Genomic DNA, 21,508 nt, shown 5'->3' with positions numbered 1-21,508 from the left:
ATAATCACTTTAAACATCTGCCATTTCATAATTTTTAAGGTCAATGGTGAGAAAATGGAACCTGTATCAGCACCACTGTATCCATTGCCAAGTGTACAAAGCAGGATAATTATACCAATGGTTTTAGCTCCTGAAAAACCAGATATACTAAGCAAACAACCAAAGTCTTGCTTTTTGAAATTTATAAAGCCTGTGGCCAGTGTACTTGTTGAAGAAGGAGAAAAAATTCTACTGGAAGGACATATAGATGGTATTGTGACTTTAATATTATTTAAAAATTAATTAGGTAAATGAAATGAGTGAATTTTAAATAAAGTGTTGTAAACTGATATATACACACCATATGGCTAAAAGTATTTAAATACCTCCCACAAATATAGTGTACAATGCCAGAGATTCCCTGCATATGTGTATTGACTCAGACATACCAATATAAATGTTATTGCTCTGTCTGTGCAGCAGCAGTATATTGGAAGCCAGCATGGGTCATGGATCAGAACTTAACAGAATTTCAATGTACAGGCATACCTCGGTTAACGTTACCTCTGATAACGAAGCCTCGATATAACGAAGTCCGCAATTTCAAGCCCCATTTAACATAAAAAAATATTCCAATTTAAGGCCAACGCCCGACAATCATCCGATTGGTGACTGACGGCGACTCGTTACGTATTCCCGAGTGCTCCCGAGCTGCGGGCATGTCTGTTATAACAGTTTTGCGTGTCAATCGCGTAATTTAGTTGTTGTTTACATGATTGACGTTGTTTCAGTGTGGCACATTGCAATAATCGACGTAGGTTCTTTATAGCATTACATAACATAGATTTTGTAAATTTTAATAGAAATATTTTTGTTTTAGTTAATTAAAATGTCAGAATCAAAGAAAAGAAAAGCAATTTCTTTGGAAACTAAACTAAATATCGTACGACGTGTTAAAAGCGGCGAAAGAAAATCCGACGTGGCACATTCTTTAGGATTAGCGCAATAAACTTTAACAACCATACTAAGTCAATCAGAAAAAATAAAACAGTCTGCTCAGAATTGTACAGATGTTACAGCGGCAAAATTAACTCGCTTAAGGAATCCAATTTTAGAAAAAATGGAGAAAATGTTAAGTTTGTGGATAGATGATATGTCACAACGTCATATGCCTTTAAGTCAAATGGTGATTCAAGAAAAAGCATTATTTTTGTTTAATCACCTGAAATCTAAACAAACTGAAGAAATTACGGAAACCTTTGGGGCTTCTCGTGGTTGGTTCGAGAAATTTAAAAAACGGGCCAGGATTCATAGTGTAAAATTAACAGGAGAAGCTGCAAGTGCAGATGTTGAAGCTGCAAATAAGTTTCCAGAAAAACTAAAGGAAATAATTGAACGTGAAAATTTTCCACCAAATTTGGTGTTCAATGTTGACGAAAGCGGTTTGTTCTGGAAACGGCTACCAACAAAAAGCTTCATTTCTATTGAAGAAAAATCAGCTGCTGGATTTAAAGCAGCCAAAGACCGTTTAACGTTACTCTTTGGATCAAATGCCTCTGGTGATTATAAATTAAAATTGCTATTAGTTTACCATTCAGAAAATCCGAGGGCGTTAAAAGGTAACATAAAAATGAATTTACCTGTAATATGGAAAGCAAATAGAAAAGCGTGGGTTACCAAGGAGTTATTTACTGATTGGTTTGTTAACCACTTTTGTCCTGGAGTAAAACGGTATTGTCAAAAAAACAACTTTGAAGAAAAAGCTCTTTTGTTGTTAGACAATGCTCCAGGACATCCTACTGATCTTAACACGTTGGACACATGCATTCCTGTCAAAGTTGTGTTTCTTCCAGCAAACACAACTTCCCTGATTCAACCATTGGATCAGGGAGTAATAGCATCATTTAAAGCTTATTATCTGCGTCGAACTTTAAGCAATTTAACTGAACTAGAGGATAAAGTGGAAATGACAGTTAAAACTTTTTGGAAAAACTACACCATTAAAAACGCAATTGAAAACATTGATAGTTCTTGGAAAGAAGTCACTAAGAAATGCTTAAATGGAGTTTGGCGCAAAATATGGCCAGAAGTTGTACTAGAAGAAGAAAATAACATCCAAGAAATTAGAAATGAAGTTATCCAGATGGCTCAATCAATAGGTTTCGAAAATGTCGATGAAGAGGATGTTAGAAATTTATTGAATGCAGAAGATGATGGTTTTTCAGTGGAAGATTTAGAAAACCTTGTTAGCAACGAAGACAAAGATAATGAAGGCGAAGTTAAAGAAGTTCCTGCCGAAAAAGTGTTAACAACCAAAGATTTAAAAAGGTGCTTAAATGACATTGAAAACGTTTTAAATTTTTTTAGTGAAAATGATCCCGATTTAGGAAGAAGTGTTATTGTTAAGCGATCAGTGTTAAATGCAATAACTCCGTATAGGCAATTGTTAAATGAAAGAGAAAAAAAGCATAAACAATCAACTTTAACCTCATATTTTAAAATGTGATTTCACTTTGTATGTAAGTTGACTGTTTATTTAATAAAACTTTTCTTTGTTCGAAAAAAAGCTTTTCATTTTCTTTACGTAGGAACGTATCCCTATTCTGGCCATAGTATTTTTACCTCTGAAAACGAAGTTTCGCTTAACGAAGTAATTTCGTGGAACGCATCCTATTCGTTAATCGAGGTATGCCTGTATAATGAAGGTTGGATGCTACATCAGTAATCTTTTTTTTTTTTTTTTTGTATGCAAATGTGACTTGTCAGAACCTCCCATAATCCACTATGGCAAATATTATTCAAAGATAGAAGACTACAGGTGTTTTCACAATGAATAAGTGGTCTGGATGGCCTCATGGAATGAGTTTTATGAACCATGATTAGGTTTGTGTCTCATGTACATTGTTTATGGAAAACAATGTCAAAAAGTCCTAGAGGCTACAGGAACATCTGCTAGTTTTTATTTTATTGTTATAAAGGAATTATATAGCCTTGAGTTCAGTAGCAGGGTAGCTGCATATAAGTTCCACTTCGTGGTCACCAATAAAAAATAGCATTTGGAGTGTTGTCATTTTCAATGTTTGTGGAATCTAGTACAGTGGTTAAGAAGATGCTATGGGGTGATGAATCGAATCTTGCTATGCAGTGTTTAATTCCAATGGATATTTTTATTCTGGAGATTGCCTGAAAAGTGCTTCCTGTTGGATTGTATCATTTTGTCCATGAAATTTTAGAGAAGCATTCTAATGGTGCTGTTCTGTTTCAGCTGGTTTGGACTTGTTCAGTTGGTGATAGTATGTGAAACTACAAAATCCATGACCAGTTATGTTTTGAACAGTTACGTGCTACATATATTGTGGCAGTATTATGGAAATGGGCCCTGTCAGCATCAGCATGACAATACTCCACATCATACAGCAAGGGTCATACAGGAGTTGTTTGTGAACAACCAAAATTTTTTACTGTTCGGCTCTGAACGAAGCAGTCAAACCCTCAATCCCATTGAACATTATTGTGTGGACAAATTGGAGCACTGGATTAGGCTGCAGTGAAAATTGCTTCTAGAATTTTAGAGGTGAACCATTCTTCTAGAATGGTTCACCTCCATTCTCCTTGCTGCTTTGCAAGAAGAATGGGGTGAATTCTCATTAACAATTATCAGAAATTGGTAGAAATATTCCCAGAAGGATTGAGGTTGTCATAAAGACCAAAGGTAGGCATACTGTTTATTAGGTTTTTGAATTAAAAGCCATTTCTGCAACTACTTATGTATGCATCTGAATATTCTTGGTCATATAGTGTATAAATGACTTGGAACTATGTAAATTAATATAATTACTGTTTTTTGAAAATTACCTTATGTAATTATCCTGTAGCTTAAGGCACAGTAATGCAGCCATTACTGTGCATCATCATCATAACAACATCAAGAGTAATTCATACACACCCATCTAAAAGTTTAGAATCACAGTGGGAATCAGAGTGTATGACAACAGTTTTCATCAATTTTTTGAAATTAGCTATGACAATGTAAGGGTTAATATAAAAAACAATACACTACAAAGTAGCTTAAGATTTTTTATTATGCATTGAAAATTTTATGGAAAAAAAGTATTGAAATGATTAATATTAACAACTATACTGATTTTTCATCAAAATATCCTTCACAAGATTTTATCACTGCCTTATGCACACATGACATTAATTTAATAATAGTCTTGGCTAACATTATTTCAAGTGATCTGCAAGGATCCCCATAAATTTTGTGAAGGTGGGCTGATTTCATAGACTTGATGATCTAGATGATCCCATAAAAGCTCTGTTGGGTGATTGGAGGTGGCCACACCATACTTTGCAATACCTCCCATCCTGTGCTTTAGTTTCTGGAAAGTCTCTGCACAGCTTAGAGCTGTGCTTCAGGTCATTGTCTTGTTGTAATATTAAAATTCTTGCCGAATCCCATCAAAGACGCGAAGGAATTTTTATGCTCTTTTTCACAACATGGCTGAGCTAGTGAGTCTCATGTGATGGTAGTATGGTTTTTTCTCCCGGAAACTTGAGATTTTCATCCCGCAAAACAGAAAATCAAAAGTCCAGTGGATATTCCATTAAGTTCGAGAATGTTTTTATAGCCTTCTTTTCTTAAAATTCTTTCATTTCTGATGATGATGATGTCACCCACTCCAGAATAACAAAAGCAATCCCAGATCCACCATGCTTGGCTGTAGGCACTAAACATCGTGGCACCATTTTTACTTCAGTTGATCATTTCACATAAACTATGCTTGGATCCAAAAATTTCAAATTTTGATCTGTTCACAGTATGTTTTTCCACTCTTCAATTGCCCAATGCTGATGACTTTTAGCCCAAGCCAACTGTTTCTTTGTATTTTTCAGTTTTAATAAGGATTTTTGGACTGCTACACAACCATGAGGTCCTACTTGTTTAAGATGAAGTTTTACAGTTGATATAGACATGGGAGTTTCTCTATTCCTATTTAATTCATCTAGGATTTCAGATGCAGTAAGTCATCAATTACATTTGTAAATCAGTGTTATGGTCTTATCCTGTGCTTCCATTGTTCCATTGCAGTTGTCCTGATCGTAGTTTGTCCTTTAAACTGCCAGTCTCCTTGAATCATCACATAGTAGTTTGTAGTCCTTTAAATGAAACATCCAGTTTTTTGCCAATACATCTCATGGACTAACTTTCTTTATACAGAGTTATAATAGCACTTCTTTTATTGGCACTGATTTCCTTATTTCTTGCCATGTTTATGATGAAACACACCAAACACTCTTTCTGAATGACAGGTGTTCGATTTTATAAGTTACAGCTCTTACTCCTCAATTTATATTATTGAAAAACAGTCCAGAATCATCTACAATCTTCTATAATATTGAAACAATACTCCCACTTTCTAGAATATTCTAGAGTCATCTACAATTTTCTGCCACATTCCAGAGTATTCTACACCTTTCTGGAATGTTCTCAAATATTCTAGAAATTTCTTAAATATTTTTATTATTTTTTTATTTTTATATATAATAGAAAATATTTTAATAAAAATTGGTAAGCAAGTTGGTCCTATTTTAATAAAAACTCTGAGAATAAAAAAAATGTAATCCCAAACTTTTAGGCAGGAGTGTATGTGGATCTAGATTAAACTCATCAAGGAATTAAAAATATATAAAAAACTTGTACGTTTTGTACTTCATGCCTTTATATATAGTGGTAATTAATAAAGGGAAAACACTAGCCCATGTGAATTTTTAATATTTTAGTGCACTGTTATTCTATAGCAAATATTTCATTTCAACTATTAGACATTAACAGTTATTTACTCAATTACTATAATTATATGTAATAATTTGAGTAAATATGATCCAAATCAGACATTTAATAAAAGAGCAAATTGCAGTTGCATTTTAATAAGTTAACATGTTAATTACTAAATGGCTAGTAAAGCTCATCCAAAATAGGGATTTAAAATATTCTAGAATTTCAACAACAAAATTTACAGTATGAAGTAGAATGTAGGAGACTTTCATTGTATAATGACCTCCATGAACACATCTCTGCAGTTCCTTTATGGCTACAGTGCCATCATAAGATCAGGAGCTGACCCAAATGCCTCATGTACATATGATTAAGGCATTATATGCCTTAGGCACATAATGGCTGGTTGTTATTTATAAATTTATTTAAGGAATAATAAAGAAAAAGAACCTATTTATCTTATTTGGTGTCAGCTGTAAACAAAATTTCAAGCATTGTCAAATTATCATACTACTTCAAGCAAGGTTTTTACTAATTACTAAGACTGAATTTTCTATGATAAGTAGTCAGTGGGAGATTCATTAAAACTAATAATGAGAACATTAATAGGAAGTAGAATTTTATTATATTCCTGCCATGATTTTTTAAAAATTTTTGAATGAGTATGTGCTTTTGTGAACAGGTGAACCTGTACCAAATGTGAAGTGGTTCAAAAATGATAGTGAGATTTTAAGCAAACCTGGTTTATCCATCTCTTTTGCTGGTGGCAAAGCAACTTTATTTATTGGCAAGGCAACCGAAAAAGATACTGGAAAATATACCTGTAGAGCTTCCAACCTTTCAGGAACTTCCTCTAGTACTGCCGAAGTAGTTGTAAAATGTAAGTGTTATAATATAATCTTTGAAAGATTATTGCTAAACTGTTAAATATTCAAATATGTTTTATGTAGTATTATGTATATATTATAAGCCATCCATTATGCCTTGCTTTTCATCCACTAAATATGCCTTTATATTTTTATAAATGCTTATTTATTTCATTATATTATAATCATTATTTTTATTTATTTGATTTATATTTTTCAAGTATGCAGTTTTTTATTAACCTTTCTGTGAGTGAGTGTCTGGAGAATATGTAATCTACCTTCAGTGAGTTTTATTCAAAGAATTTGAAATTTAAAAAATTTAAAAATTATTTACATCTATCCTTTTAAATATTAAATTTATTTAATATTTTGAACATTATAGCTGAACAATAAAACAAGATTATTGTCAAAAATAAAATCAAAATTAGATATTTTAATTTGTAAAAACATAATTAAGAATTTTGCAGTTTTTTGTAAAGAATTGAAAAAAATCTTATAAATAATAGAAAGCTGTAAAAAATAACAGTTTTTATTTAATAAGTTTGTTAACTCAGTGCTGCATCAGAAAACAACTCATTGTTATTTTTTGATGCATCAGTATCTTCTACCTTTATATGTGTTATTTGGTTTCTGTTTCATCAAATTCTGGATCCAGTTTCCATAGATTTTCTTTAATTTTAGCTTACAAAAGCTGAAATTGAAGGAAGTCTTTGGAATTCAGGTTGTTTAAAGGTTATATGGCAATTTTTGAAACTATCATTATAAAAATGATTACTGTTACAATTATTTTACAATGATTACAACTAATAGATGACAAAGCTTCCCTGTAAAGTTTTATAGGACAATCTACAGACAGTTTTTGATACTATATATATATATATATACTGGTGTACTTACAAAAGAGCCATAAAATATATATTTTATAAGATAAAAGATATTTGCCTAAGTAAGCCTTTTATTCTTTTTAATAATTTTTCAGAACTTTGAAATATTCACTTTAATTGCAGGAAATATATTTTATGAATTTGAGAAATAAAAATTATATTCCCAAATATCTCCGTCTTTTGGGCACCATAGGTATCGATTTATAAAAAAAAAAATCATCTGCATTGAGATTTGGGTATCCCACTGTCATCTATGTGACACTGGTAATCAGACTATCAATTAGATTGAGTCAATGCATGTTAAGCAAATTGCTTTAATTGACATCAGCAAAAACAGGTTACTTTCACATATCCAAATATATCTAAAAATATTTATATATTTTTTTTTAATTTAATGCACATCTCATTAGTTCTATGTTACTGTTTTGAAAGTGGCCTGTAGTGGTGCTCTTCCAGCCTAAGTGCTATTCCATGTGCCATGCAAATTGGTAGTTACATACACAGACATTATTTTTGTTGGTGAAATATTTGTTTATTTGTCATAATGTCTACCCTATATGCTATGAATATGAAATATAAGTGTGCTGTTAGCAGTCGAAGCCAAATTATATTTGAACAAGTTAGACTAGTCTAGGACAAGTTAGATTGGTCTAGGGCCTGTGACTTCTTTCTCAGGGTCTGTTTTACAATAATTACACTGTCTTTAGAGAATAATAATAACAATAATAAAAAAATAGCCTTTCTTAGATAAAAATTGTTTTTAGCATCATTATTTTGAAATATTTTCCCAACAGGGAAAAAGAGATAATTATCCCATTGTATATAAAGCAGTGGTTAGGCCATTGTTTATAGTTTTATATAGTTATAATATAGTTTAACGTTTTATAGTTTTACTTGGCTGATTCTTATGATGTATACAATAATGAGTAAATTTGCAATTCAAGAGAAATCCCAGGAACCCATTATTACAAATCTGTAAAATCTGCAATTACTGAGAAATCTGCAATTCAGAGTTTGTTCATACTCTGAATGGTCCTACTATAGGATCACTCACAGCATGAACAAACTTTAGATTGTGATGGAACAGATTTGCTGATCTTGTGTTATGGCTACATAGATTGCATTACTTGTTGCCTCTAGACATGTTTCTTTGTGGTTACATGAAATCTATAGTGTCTACTACACCTCTGTTGCATCTAAAAGACCTCAAATAATAGATAGACACTTTGATGTCAGCACACAGCAGGTCTGTATGGCATATTGCAGTCATTTTAATTTTGCCCTATCCTATCAGTTATGTTTGCTTTTTATTTGTTGGCCATATTTTGACATGTTTGGCCATGATTGGGCTTATTTAATGTACTCGAATTTATTTAATTTCATTTTCTATAATAAGCAATAAAGTGGCTTTTTAAAATAAATGGCTGCTAATGCATACAGTGGTGCTCAAAAATTTCATCACTTCATTATTTAGATTGTTTGTCCTTATACTGCCAGCTAATCTTTTAGAAATAGCTGAAAGAATGTAATAACATTCTTATTGTTATTACTTAATGTAAGTAATAACAATACACATATGAAACTATTAATCACAGAAAAATTTATTTTGATGCTTTATGGGTAAATATGTCATGAAATAAGTACTTTTCTTCAAAATAACAGCATGTTACTTATGGTTCATATAATAACAAAAATTCTATCAAAGTAGTGATTTTTTTTTCATTACTTTGTTCATGCTAGGGTGACAAGCAGCTATATAACCAAAAAACAAAATGCACACTAATATTTCATTGGCCCACTCCTTGTTTTGATGACCGCTGCACACTGTCATGGCATTGACTGGAGAAGGTTCTGAATATATTCCTGGGAAATCTCATAGTACCAAACATGGATTAATGTCTCCTGCAGTTCTCTAAGTGTTTTTGGTTTCTTTTGCAATAGGGAAACATCCATTTTTTCCAACAATTTTCATTTGGATTGTTCTCAGACCATGTTATTTTGAGAATTGATTTATCCTTCAACCATTAAAGACAGTAAAATAAATTACATGTTAGCAAGAGTGTAACATTTCATAAATTTAAAAATTTTGCTAATTTTATGAAGTAGTACTTATGGTTTTAGCTCTATGACATTAGAATTAGCATCAGCATTAGTAGTGGCATATGATGCTAGAAAGCATGCTTATACAGCTGAAGTATAAGCTGTATTACATCACAGCTTATACAAAAAAGAAAAACAACACTTCCCATTTCACATATCCATTTGCTCCAAACATTTGTCCAATTCTTCCTTGAAAATACTTAAGGTATCAACTTCTGCAATGACAGATGGAAGTTTGTTCTAGCAATCAACCACTCACTGGCTACAAGCAAACTTCCACACTATCCTACAACTGACTTTCCTCAACTTGAATTTACGCCCCCTCAAGTGCATAATCTGATGATCTTAAGCATGCAGATGATCTTAAGATCTACTCAGCAGTGAAGGAGATTACCGATTCTCAACAGCTTCAATGTGCTCTCAATAAATTCTCTCTGTGGCTATCTCTGAATGGCTTGTCTACTAACCCTTTGAAGTGCAAAGTAATCTCTTTCTCATCCAGCAGATCTCCACAACTAATAAATACAGAGTACAGTATTAACTCTGTGATCTTCGAATGGTGTGACCAAGTTAACGACTTCGGGATTCTCTTCTCCAGCAGTGCTAAATTCGATGCCCATGTCCTTAAAATCACCAGCAAAACATTCAAAACACTGGAATTCATCAAACGGAACACTTACAAGTTCAAAAACTACAGATATGCGGTTATCCTTTATAAAACTATTGTTCTGCCAATCCTTGAATTCGGTTCACCCATCTGGAATCCTCACACAAAGACCTTAACTAACAAAATTGAAGCAGTCCAAAAAAATTTTGTCAGTTACCTTACATACCATAATCCTCTATTCTATCACTGTTTGTTTGTTTATTTATTTATTTGGTTTTTAGGAGCATTAGCAACTAAAGCTATATTGCTCCGGGGATATGCGGTGGTCATTCCCTGACCTTTCCATATCCTCCGTATTTGGTGTTCACAGGCTCGAACCCCAGTCTAATCAAGAAGCGTGTGCTATGCACTGCTGCTCCTGCCCACTTGGCTACAGAGGCAGCCTATTCTATCACTCAGTGTATTATGAATCGCTGTGGGATTACTTTCATCTGAGGCCTCCATGCACTAGAAGAGTTACTGCTGACATCACCGTTCTAGCCAAAGTAATCACTTGAACTTATGAAGCATTGGATATCCTTAGCAAAATCAACTTCAATGTTCCTTGTAGACAAGTCAGGAATCTTACCATTTCACCTTGACTCTGCCACCATGGACTTTATGAAGTTCAATCCACTAAACAGAATCAGCAAATGACTCTCTCATTGACTTCTTTGACAACTCCCAACCACTGATGAACTCCATCCACAAGTTTGCCTCTTCTGTTAAACTGCAAAGTGACTAGCTCTGATCTAATTATTGTAGTTTATTATTATTATGTGTTTTATTATTTTTCTATTCTCTAACTGATTAATTATTACTTATTTTACTGGTAACTTAACTTAATGCAATCCTCTTTTGTACATATGATTTTAATGTTTGAATCTATATCAGGGTTTATCTTCCCGTTGGATCTCTTATTATTGTTATTGTGTTCATTGTTCTGATCTCAGATACACTGTTAATGGTTACGTGTTGTTCATCTTGTTATTAATAAAAATACAATAAAAATAAAATCTGAGCAAGAGGAAGAATCCCATCAGCATTGAGCTTGCTCACACCATTCAAATCCTTGTACACCTCAGAATCAGATAACCTCCCAGGTGCCTAGTCTCCAGATGCTGCAATTTGCAGAACTTAAACTTTTCTTGGTAAGAGCACCCATTTTTTCCCTTCACTAATCTCATTGCCCTTCTCTGTACTCATTCCAGCAGCTCTACATTCTTCCTAAAATGAGGCCTCCAGACCTGTATACAGTACTCAAAATGCGGCCTAACCATGGCCTTATACAAAAGGATAATAACTTCCTTATCCCTGCTAGCAAAGTTTCTGTCTATCATTGATAAAACGCCATGGGCTGTTCTGACAGTATGTCTGCACTGCTCAGAGAATTTCATATCTAACTGCACAATTACCCCCCCCCCCCGGTCCTTTTCATTCTCAACTACCTTGAGTGTAGTACAACACAGTTGATAAGTTACCCTGGAGTTACTGCTGCCCATGTGCAGTACCTTGCATTTGTCAGTGTTAAACTTCAACTGCCATTTCTTAGCCCATCAACCCAATTTTCCTAGATCTTGTTGCAGTAGCTCACCCTGATGACTGTTGTTAACCACTCTGCCAATCTTTGTGTCATCTGCAAACTTGGATATTAAGCTTGATATATCTTCATCAATATCATTGATAAATATAGAAAACAACAATGGTACCAACACTAAACCCTGAAGGACCCCACCAATAATATTAGCCCAAGAAGAGCAGTGATAATCAAGCATTGATAACCACATTGATAATCACACTCTGTCTTCTTCCACTTAATCATCTCTTTATCCATAACTTACCCTGAATACCACATGTAACTTCCCCTTAATACCACAATGCTCCAGTTTGTACAGCAGTCTCTTATATCCAACAGTTTCAAAAGCCTTCCTGAAATCCAAGTACACGATGTCAAACTTATTTTTTGCATCCAGTTCCTTGGTCACTCCATCACAGCAACCTATCAGATTAGTTAGACAAAACTGCCCCTTTACAAACCCATGCTGTGATTGCAGTATAATTGCATGCCTATCCAAATGGTCCTGCTTTATTTTTTTTAAGCAGTGATTCCATTATTTTCCCTGAACAGACTTTAAGGCTAACAGTCATGTCGCCTTTTGATCCCCCTTTATGAATTGGGGATACATTTGCATATCTCTAGTCCATAGGGACTTCCCCCAAATCCAAGGATGCTCTCATAATTATGACTAAGGATTTGTTTACCTCCTTTGCCACCTCCCTTAATATAATTGGATAGATTCTATCTGCCCCAGGTGCCTTTTTTTTATCTCCATCCTCAACAATTTCTCCTCCACTTTCTTTTCAGTTTGTACATCAGTCTCTTATATCCAACAGTATCAAAAGCTTTCCTGAAATCCAAGTATATGATATCAAACTTATTTTACACTTTATGCCTTTCAGTTATCACAAAGTCATTTAGCTCTTTGTTAGAGTTTGATAAACCTATGGCATCCCCTCCCCTAAAGAATTCCTCATGTGTGGATGTAGATGAAAAATACCTATTCAATTTGCCCACAACCTGAGTAGGGTCATCAACAGTTAACCCATAGACGTCAAGTGGCTCAATGTGATTTAACCCCTTCCTTCTACTGTAATATAAGCATAGAAATCTTTGCTGTTGTTCCATATATTTTTTGCCAGAGACTTCTCATAATCTGCCTTAACTTGTCTAACCTCCTTTGTGATTTGATTACAAACTAATTTATATCTATCATAGGCTTCTCTATCACCTGATGTTGTATGCATCCCATGCACGTTTCTTCTCTGCCACCTGTCTCAATAGTTCATCTGACACCCATTTAGGTCCAAGCCTTGAACAGTATTTCTTTGTTGGTATGAAAAGCTAGATTCTTTGATTACTTCCCTGAATACTTCCCATGTAGAATTTGCTGTTGGTAACATCATCAGTTTGTCCCAATGCACACAATTTCAAAACTGTCTGAGACCTCTATAGTCACTCTTACGAAAGCACAAAACTTTCCCTTTACACTTGATAGTAGTTATGCCTTTAATTAAATTCCACATTAGTCACAGAGTTACTATGTTTCAGCCTTGTTTGATCTAGATAATCCAGGCCAAGTCTTTCCATAAATCACAGTGAAAATAAACACTAACTGGTAATCTCCAGTTATTTAAACATACGGGAAAACTCTGAATTGTTGACTGTTTAGACTGTACTCTTTATTTTTCATAGCTCCTTTTCTCCTCTCTCCTTTCCATTATATTTAATATTCTTTAAACTTGTTAAGAAGCATCACAACTGAATATAAAGGATAAGCAACTACTTGGAAGGCATTTATTAAAATGTCAGGCAGTCCCCTTTCCCATTAGATATAGGCAATTTAATCTATAAAACATGTTTTTCTATACAGTGTTTTGTTTTCTGTTTAGTTGGTTATCTGTTCTTAACATTCCAGAGGCATTTTTCATTTAGTATAAGGCACTTGCACTGTGGTAACTGATAGACACAAGTTTGAGTGCCTCTTTGTGTTGTACATATTCATGGCCATTGGGAATATAAAGAGGTCAGAGTCTAAGATTGACTGATTTTTCTTCTGGTTATACTATGGATTAAGTAATAACTTCCTTAAATTCTTTCTCAAGAAACTTGTCAGGTCGTAGGTAAGGGACTACTTAATATAGCTATATTTTATTTGGAATTTTATGCATTACAGTCACATTTCACCTTACTGTGATGAAACAACACGATAACTGTGTTACATTTAAAATATTTTGCTCTTGTTTAAAAAAATATTTTTTTTCTTAATGTTGTACTATATAAAATTTTTAAAAAACTAAACTTTTATTTGTCCATTTATTTTTTTAGCTCATCGTGTGCCTCCAAAATTTGTTAAAAGCCTTCAGCCCTCTGTTGTGAAGTCTGGAGATTGTGTAAAGCTTGAAGTTGAAGTATCAGGAATCCCAGTTCCATGTATTACATGGTATCGCAATAATGTAATAATGCAAAATACTCCAGATTTTCGCATTACTTCTTCTGGCAATAAGCATACAGTTGTTATTCCTGAAGTATTTCCAGATGATTCTGGTAAATTCATGATAAAAGCAGTTAATGCTGCTGGAGAAGCACACAGTATTGCTGATCTTATTGTTGAAGATGAGTCACCTGAAGAAGAAAAAACCGTAACTTATAAGGAAATCTCATTACTGGAACAGAAGAAAGAGGTAGTAGTATTAATATGTTATCATCTATTCAGCTTCCCATTCTACTTCATATGAGGATGGTTCAAATTTGACCTGGACAGTCAAGTATAGATTGTGAATGTACAATACCATGTGGTATTGCATTTAATATTAGCATTAGCATTAGCATTAGCATTAGTAGAGGCATTTGATGCAAGAAAGCAAGCTTATGCAGCATCAGCCAAAAAAAAAAAAAAAAAAAAAAACCCACTTCCACTTCACCCCTCTGTTCGTTCAAAATACCTGTCCAGCTGAGCCTTAAACTTATTTAGGCTATCAACCTCCACCACAAGGGATGGAAGTCTGTTCCACCAACCAACCACCCGCTGGCTAAAGGCAAATTTCCGCACGTCTATCCTACATCTGTCTTTCCTCAATTTGAATTTATGCCCTCTCAGGTGATTTTTCTGAGCTAGAGGAAGAATCCCATCAGCATTGAGCATGCTTAAACCATTCAAGGCTTTATACACCTCTATCAGATCACCTCGCTGGTGCCTAGTCTCCAGACACTGTAATTTGCAAAACTTAAGCCTTTCTTCGTAAGAGCACCCCTTTGTTCCATTCACTAATCTTGTTGCCCTTCTCTGTACTCGTTCCAGCAGCTCTACATCCTTCTTGAAATGAGGCCTCCAGACCTGTATACAGTACTCTAGGTGTGGCCTGACCATCGCCTTATACAATGGAATAACCACCTCCTTATCCCTGCTGGAAAAATTCCTGTATATCATTGACAATACTCCATAAGCTACTCTTGCAGCCCTTCTGCACTGCTCAGAGAACTTCATATCTGCCTGCACAACCACCCCCAAGTCCCTTTCATTCTCTACCACTGTCAGTGTAGTACCACAGAGTTGATACGTTGCTCTGGGGTTGCTGTTTCCCATGTGTAGTACTTTACATTTAGCAATGTTAAACTTCATTTGCCACCTCTCAGTCCATCTGCTCAACCTTTCCAGATCCTGTTGCAGCAGCATAGTGTCAGTAGTGTCCTTGACAACCCTGCCAACCTTTGTATCGTCTGCAAACTTGGACATTAAGCCCGATATACCATCATCAATATCATTTATAAATACAGAAAACAATAATGGACCCAACACTGAGCCCTGAGGGACTCCACTAATAACATCAGTCCACGATGAGCAGTGTCCATTGATTACCACTCTCTGTCTTCTCCCCCTCAACCACCCCTTTATCCATAGCAGCAATTTGCCTCCAATGTCACACTGCTCCAATTTGTGTAGCAGTCTTCCATGTGCAACAGTATCAAAAGCCTTTCTAAGATCCAAGTATATAATATCAAAGTTATTCCCTGCATCCAGTTCTTTTGTGACTGCATCATAGTATCCAATCAAGTTGGTCAGGCAAGACTTCCCCTTAACAAAACCATGCTGTGTCTGAGCTATAACTGAAGTCTTGTCTAAATGATCCTGCAGTGCTTCTTTAACCATTGCCTCCATTAATTTTCCTGGAACAGAAGTTAAGCTCACAGGTCTATAATTACTTGTGTCAGCCTTTGATCCTCCTTTGTGAATTGGGGTCACATTTGCACATTTCCAGTCTATGGGTACCTCCCCTGAGTCCAAGGAAGCTCTCATAATTATGGCTAAGGGTTTGCTTACTTCGTTTGCTGCCTCCTTTAATATAACTGGATAGATCCCATCCACCCCAGGTGCCTTTCTTGTGTTTATCTTCAACAGTTTCTCCTCCACTTTACTCCCAGTTATTTCAAGATTCTGTAGCTTACTGCTAGAGTTGAATACACCTCTGGCATTCCCCTCGCTGAATAACTCCTCGTGTGTGAATGTCGATGCAAAATATTCATTTAGTTTGTTAGCTACCTGAGCAGGATCATCAACACTTGACCCATCAATATCAAGTGGACCAATCTGATTCACCCCCTTCCTTCTAGAGTTTACATAAGTAAAGAACTCTTTGTTGTTTTTCTTTGCATCCCTTGCCAAGGATTTCTCGTAATCTGCCTTCGCCTGCCTAACCTCCTTTGTAACTTGGTTGCATATCAACTTGTATCTATCATAGGCTTCTGTGTCATGTGTTAATTTGTATGTATCCCATGCATTTTTCTTCTCTGCCATATGCCTTATTAGTTCATCTGACATCCATTTTGGCCTAAACCTTGAACAATATTTCTTAGTTGGTATGTAAAGCCTAGTTGCTTCCAAGATAAGTTCTTTGAATGCTTCCCATTTTGAATTTGCTGTTGGTAACATCATCAGTTGGTCCCACTGTATAGAATTTAAATACTGTCTCAGTCCATCGTAGTCGCCTTTACGGAAGCAATAACCCTTCCCTTTACCCCTAATGGTAGTTACCTCTTTGAGTAAATCCCACTTCAGCACACTGTGATCACTGCCACCTAGTGGTTCATTTATCTGCAGATTCTTAATGCATGAAGAATCACTGCGGATAATCAAATCAAGAGTATTACTCCCTCTAGTTGCCTCCCGAACATGCTGATGTAGAAAACAATCATCCGATAAATCCACAAAAGTCCTGCTAGTGTGTGAGTAACCAGCCCCCAAATTCCAGTCAATATCTGGGAAATTAAAATCTCCCATTATAAGACACTCTGATTTACTGGCCCACTCTATTTCCCTGTACAGTTCCTTATTATACTCATCAGAGTCATTAGGCCTATAGCACACTCCTACTCTGGCGCCTCCGTAGCCAGGTGGGAAGGAGCAGCAGTGCGTAGCACACGCTTCTTGATTAGACCGAGGTTCGAGCCCGTCACCACCAAATACGGAGGATGCGGAAAGGTCAGGGAATGACCACCGCATATTCCGGAGCAATATGGCCTTAGTTGCTAATGCTCCTAAAAAAAAAACCAAAACCAAACACTCCTACTCTCAATTTTGATCTCCCAATGTTTATGTCACACCAAACTGACTCCACACTGCACTGTCCAGCGATGTCGACTGGCTTCACTTCCTTGGTTTTTATGTGTTTCTTAACTAATAACATAACCCCTCCTCCCTTCCTATCCTGTCTATCCTTTCTGTAGACGTTGTACTCCCCAAATTGCAGTTCTGCTTCCCTTATATCTGTGTGACACCACGTCTCTGATATCCCAACAATATCTGCCTTCGATGTTTTGAGCAATACCTCAAATTCATCAAATTTATTTACTAAACTCCTAGCATTGGTGTACACGCAAGTATACCTGCACCTGTTTCTATTCTTAGCTACCCTAACACAACCCATGTGTTTACGTGTACCGCAATGGCTCCCAGCAGTCTCTGAAATACCATGCATCTTGTTTTTCAGGCTTCTGCTCATTCTAATAGAAGCAGTGCAAGAATCTCTTTCACCTCTGCCAGTGGCTACTGTCAATCTATTGGTCTTTGTCTCCCCCCAAGCTAGCAGTTTTCCAACCCACCTAACACTGCCTCGATAGCATCAGCAAATATTCTTGCACCCTTTCTATTTAAGTGTATCCCATCCCTGTAGAAGCAATCTCTCCTGTTAACAAGTACAGTCCAGGCTGAAAAAAATTCTACCCCTTGAGCCTTGCACAATCTTTCCAGGGCCGAATTGATCGACAAGGCTCTCATCATATATTCCCTCCTATCGTGTCTGGGCAGAATTGCAGACACTTTCAAATTCAACCCTAATTCTCGGCTTTTGTTCAACAGTGACCTGTACTTGTTAAGTAATTCTGCCGGTCTCCTACTCTTAATATTATTAGTGCCAACGTGTACAACTATATCACCTTTTGTGCCCTTAAAAGATGATATTCGCTCTACAACGTCAATATTGAACATAGTCACCTTCTCTGGCCAGCAGAGCTTCTTGATACTAATCTGAAAGAATTCTGTGGGTAGATAATATTGCAGCCAATTAATCTTGTCCTTCACTTTCTTATGGGGCGCCTCCATAGCCAGGTGGGCAGGAGCAGCAGTGCATAGCACATGCTTCTTGATTAGACCGGGGTTCGAGCCCGTGACCACCAAATATGGAGGATGCGGAAAGGTCAGGGAATGACCACTGCATATCCCCGGAGCAATATGGCCTTAGTTGCTAATGCTCCTAAAAACCAAATAACAACATCTGAGCCTCTCAATGGGTATTTCCTTAAGAGGCTCAAAAAAAGTGGTAGTCGAGTAAAGACAAGTTTGGATTATCAAGAGGGTGGAACAGATTTCTCATCCCATCTTTTGCAATATTATGAGAATTACAGTCACTGTACATGGATGCATATATTGTCTCAGAGAAAACATAGAACATGTCCCATGCTTCCTCTTCCAGAAATGAACCTGTTTGATTGTCCTGTACATTCACAGTTTCTCTGCATCTAAATGTCCATGTAAAATTTTGAACCAACTTTGTATTTAAAAAAAAAAATAATAATAATAATTAACTTGGTTTTCTTTCTCCTGTGTGCTTATATTTTATTTTGTTAATTATTTATTTCATTTCATTAGAATACCATTTATAATGCATTTCATTTTTTAAAAAAATGTGTTTTAATTTCTTAATATTCATATGTTATATAGATTTTTTTTTAATAAAAACCCCAAACACAAAAGGTACTGAAATTTATAGCATTTTAGTTTTGTGTGTGGTGTAAAGGCTGAATATTTGTAGATTGTAATTTTCAGGATATTCATGTGATGGAAACATTTTCCAAAATACAGATACAGATGAGATAAATGAGCAAGAATAAAGTTATTTCAGTGAGTTTGGGGTTCAACAGTGAATGTATGACAGGAAGCATGTGTTTGTACTGGTTTTGAAGACAGAGAGAGAGAGGTGGAATTACAGATATCAGTTCAGAAAAACAATGCCCATACAAATATCTATAGAAAATTCATGCAGCAGAAATCACAAACCTGAAACCCGAATGACACATTCCTGGACTGTTGGGTTGAGCATCATGGGCCAATGCCATGCCTCCCCATTCAACTGACATAACTCCCTCAGATTTCTTCTTCTGGGACAATGTGAAAGATGTGCTAAGCCCAGGGACTCACATCTGGTGAGTATGGGCTTGGCACATCCAGGGTCCTGAGCTGGATATCATCATTCTTCTCTTTCTTGGTGATTCCTTTCTACTTCTCTCTCTCTCTCACAGGGTAACTTGGGAATTTTTTTTGGCTGGTGCAGCATAAGCCTCAGGCTTCCTTGCACCCTATGGCTAATAGTAATAATAATAATAATAATAATAAAAAACGGAAACACTTTTTTGAATTTTTGAAAAAAAGTATGAATTTTAGTATCTCTCAAGAGTAGTAACTATCCCCTCCATTTGAATATTTAAACATATTCATTATCTTTTCTTTTTTTCATCTATCAGTTTTCCTCAAATGCCCTCTGAACCTCTTCCCCTTAAATTTTCCTTCCATCACATCCTGCATGTGTAAAGGTCACAGGGATTGCATTTTTTTAATTTAGCATTAGCATTAGTAAAGGCATGTGATACAAGAAAGCAAGCTTATATAGTATCAGCCAAAAAAAAACAAATCTAATTTCACCCATCCATTCGCTCCAAATGTTTGTCTAGTTCTGCCTTGAATCTATTTAAGCTATCAACTTCTACAATGACAGATGGAAGTTTGTCCCAGCAATCAACCACACACTGGCTAAAGACAAACTTTTGCACATCTATCCTACAACCATCTTTCCTCAATTTGAATTTATGCCCTCTCAGGCATTATTCTAAGCAAGGGGAAGAATCCCATCAGCATTAAGCATGCTCAAACCATTCAAGGTTTTATACACCTCGATCAGATCACCTTGCAGGTGCCTAGTCTCCAGACACTGTAATTTGCAAAACTCAAGCCTTTCTTCGTAAGAGCAACATTTTGTTCCATTCACTTATATTGTTTCCCTTCTCTGCATTCGCTCCAGCAGCTCTACATCCTTCCTAAAATGAGGCCTCCAGACCTGTATACAGTACTCAAGGTGTGGCCTGACCATTGCCTTATACAAGGGGATAATCAACTCCTTATCCCTGCTAGAAAAATTCCTGTATATCATTGACAAGACACCATGAGACAGCACTCTTACAGACCATCTGCACTGCTCAGAAAACTTCATATCTGCCTGCAAAATTACCCCAGGTCCTTTTCATTCTGTACAATGTCAGTGTAGTACCACACAGGTGATACATTACTCTGAGGTTACTGCTTCCCATATGCAGTACTTTACATTTGTCAAAGTTAAACTTCAGTTGTCACCTCTCAGCCCATCTGCTCAACTTTTATAGATCCTGTTGCAGCAGCATACTGTCATTAGTGTCATTAACAACCCTGCCAACCTTCGTATTGTCTGCAGACTTGGACATTAATCCTGATATACCATCATCAATATCATTAATAAATACAGAAAACAACAATGGACCCGACACTGAACTCTGGGGGACTCCCCTAATAACATTAGTCCACGATGAGCAGTGTCCATTGATTACCACTTTCTGTCTTCTCCCACTCAAGCATCCTTTTATCCATAGTAGCAATTTGCCTCCAGTGCCACACTGCTCCAATTTGTGCAGCAGTCTTCTATGTGAAACAGTATCAAAAGCCTTTCTAAGATCCACAAATATATGATATCAAGTTATCCCCTGCATCCAGTTCCTTTGTGACTACATCATAGTATCCAATCAAATTGGTCAGAGAAGACTTCCCCTTAACATACCCATGCTGTGTCCAAGCTATAACTGTAGTCTTGTCTAGATGATCCTGCAGTGCTTCTTTAACCAGTGCCTCCATTAATTTCCATGGAACAGAAGTTAAACTAACTGGTCTGTAATTACTTGTGTCACCCTTTGATCCTCCTTTGTGAATTGGATCACATTTGCACATCTCCAGTCCATGAGTACCTCCTCTGAGTCCAAGGAAAGTCTCATAATTATGGCTAAGGGTTTGCTTACTTCCTTTGCTGCCTCCTTTAATATAACTGGATAGATCCCATCCACCCCAGGTGCCTTTCGTATGTTTATCTTCAACAATTTCTCCTCCACTTTGCTCCCATTTGT

The 21,508-nt window shown here is 35.9% G+C and overlaps 1 protein-coding gene across 1 annotated transcript in view; it reads left to right on the top strand.

The window, feature by feature from the left end:
* Positions 1-21,508, top strand: part of LOC150082232 (uncharacterized) — a 1,008,282-nt gene that overhangs the window by 191,405 nt on the left and 795,369 nt on the right. Inside the window, exons 34-36 of the mRNA XM_090379191.1 lie at positions 40-250; positions 6,441-6,638; positions 14,141-14,496. Coding sequence (XP_090235317.1) covers positions 40-250; positions 6,441-6,638; positions 14,141-14,496 — 765 coding nt within the window. The remainder of the gene's footprint in view (positions 1-39; positions 251-6,440; positions 6,639-14,140; positions 14,497-21,508) is intronic.

Source organism: Mastigoproctus giganteus, chromosome 8 (assembly GCF_048544385.1).
Source record: "Mastigoproctus giganteus isolate SK-2022 chromosome 8, ASM4854438v1, whole genome shotgun sequence".
NCBI classification, from domain to species: Eukaryota; Metazoa; Arthropoda; class Arachnida; order Uropygi; family Thelyphonidae; genus Mastigoproctus; species Mastigoproctus giganteus.
This window is presented reverse-complemented; position numbering and strand designations above follow the sequence as displayed.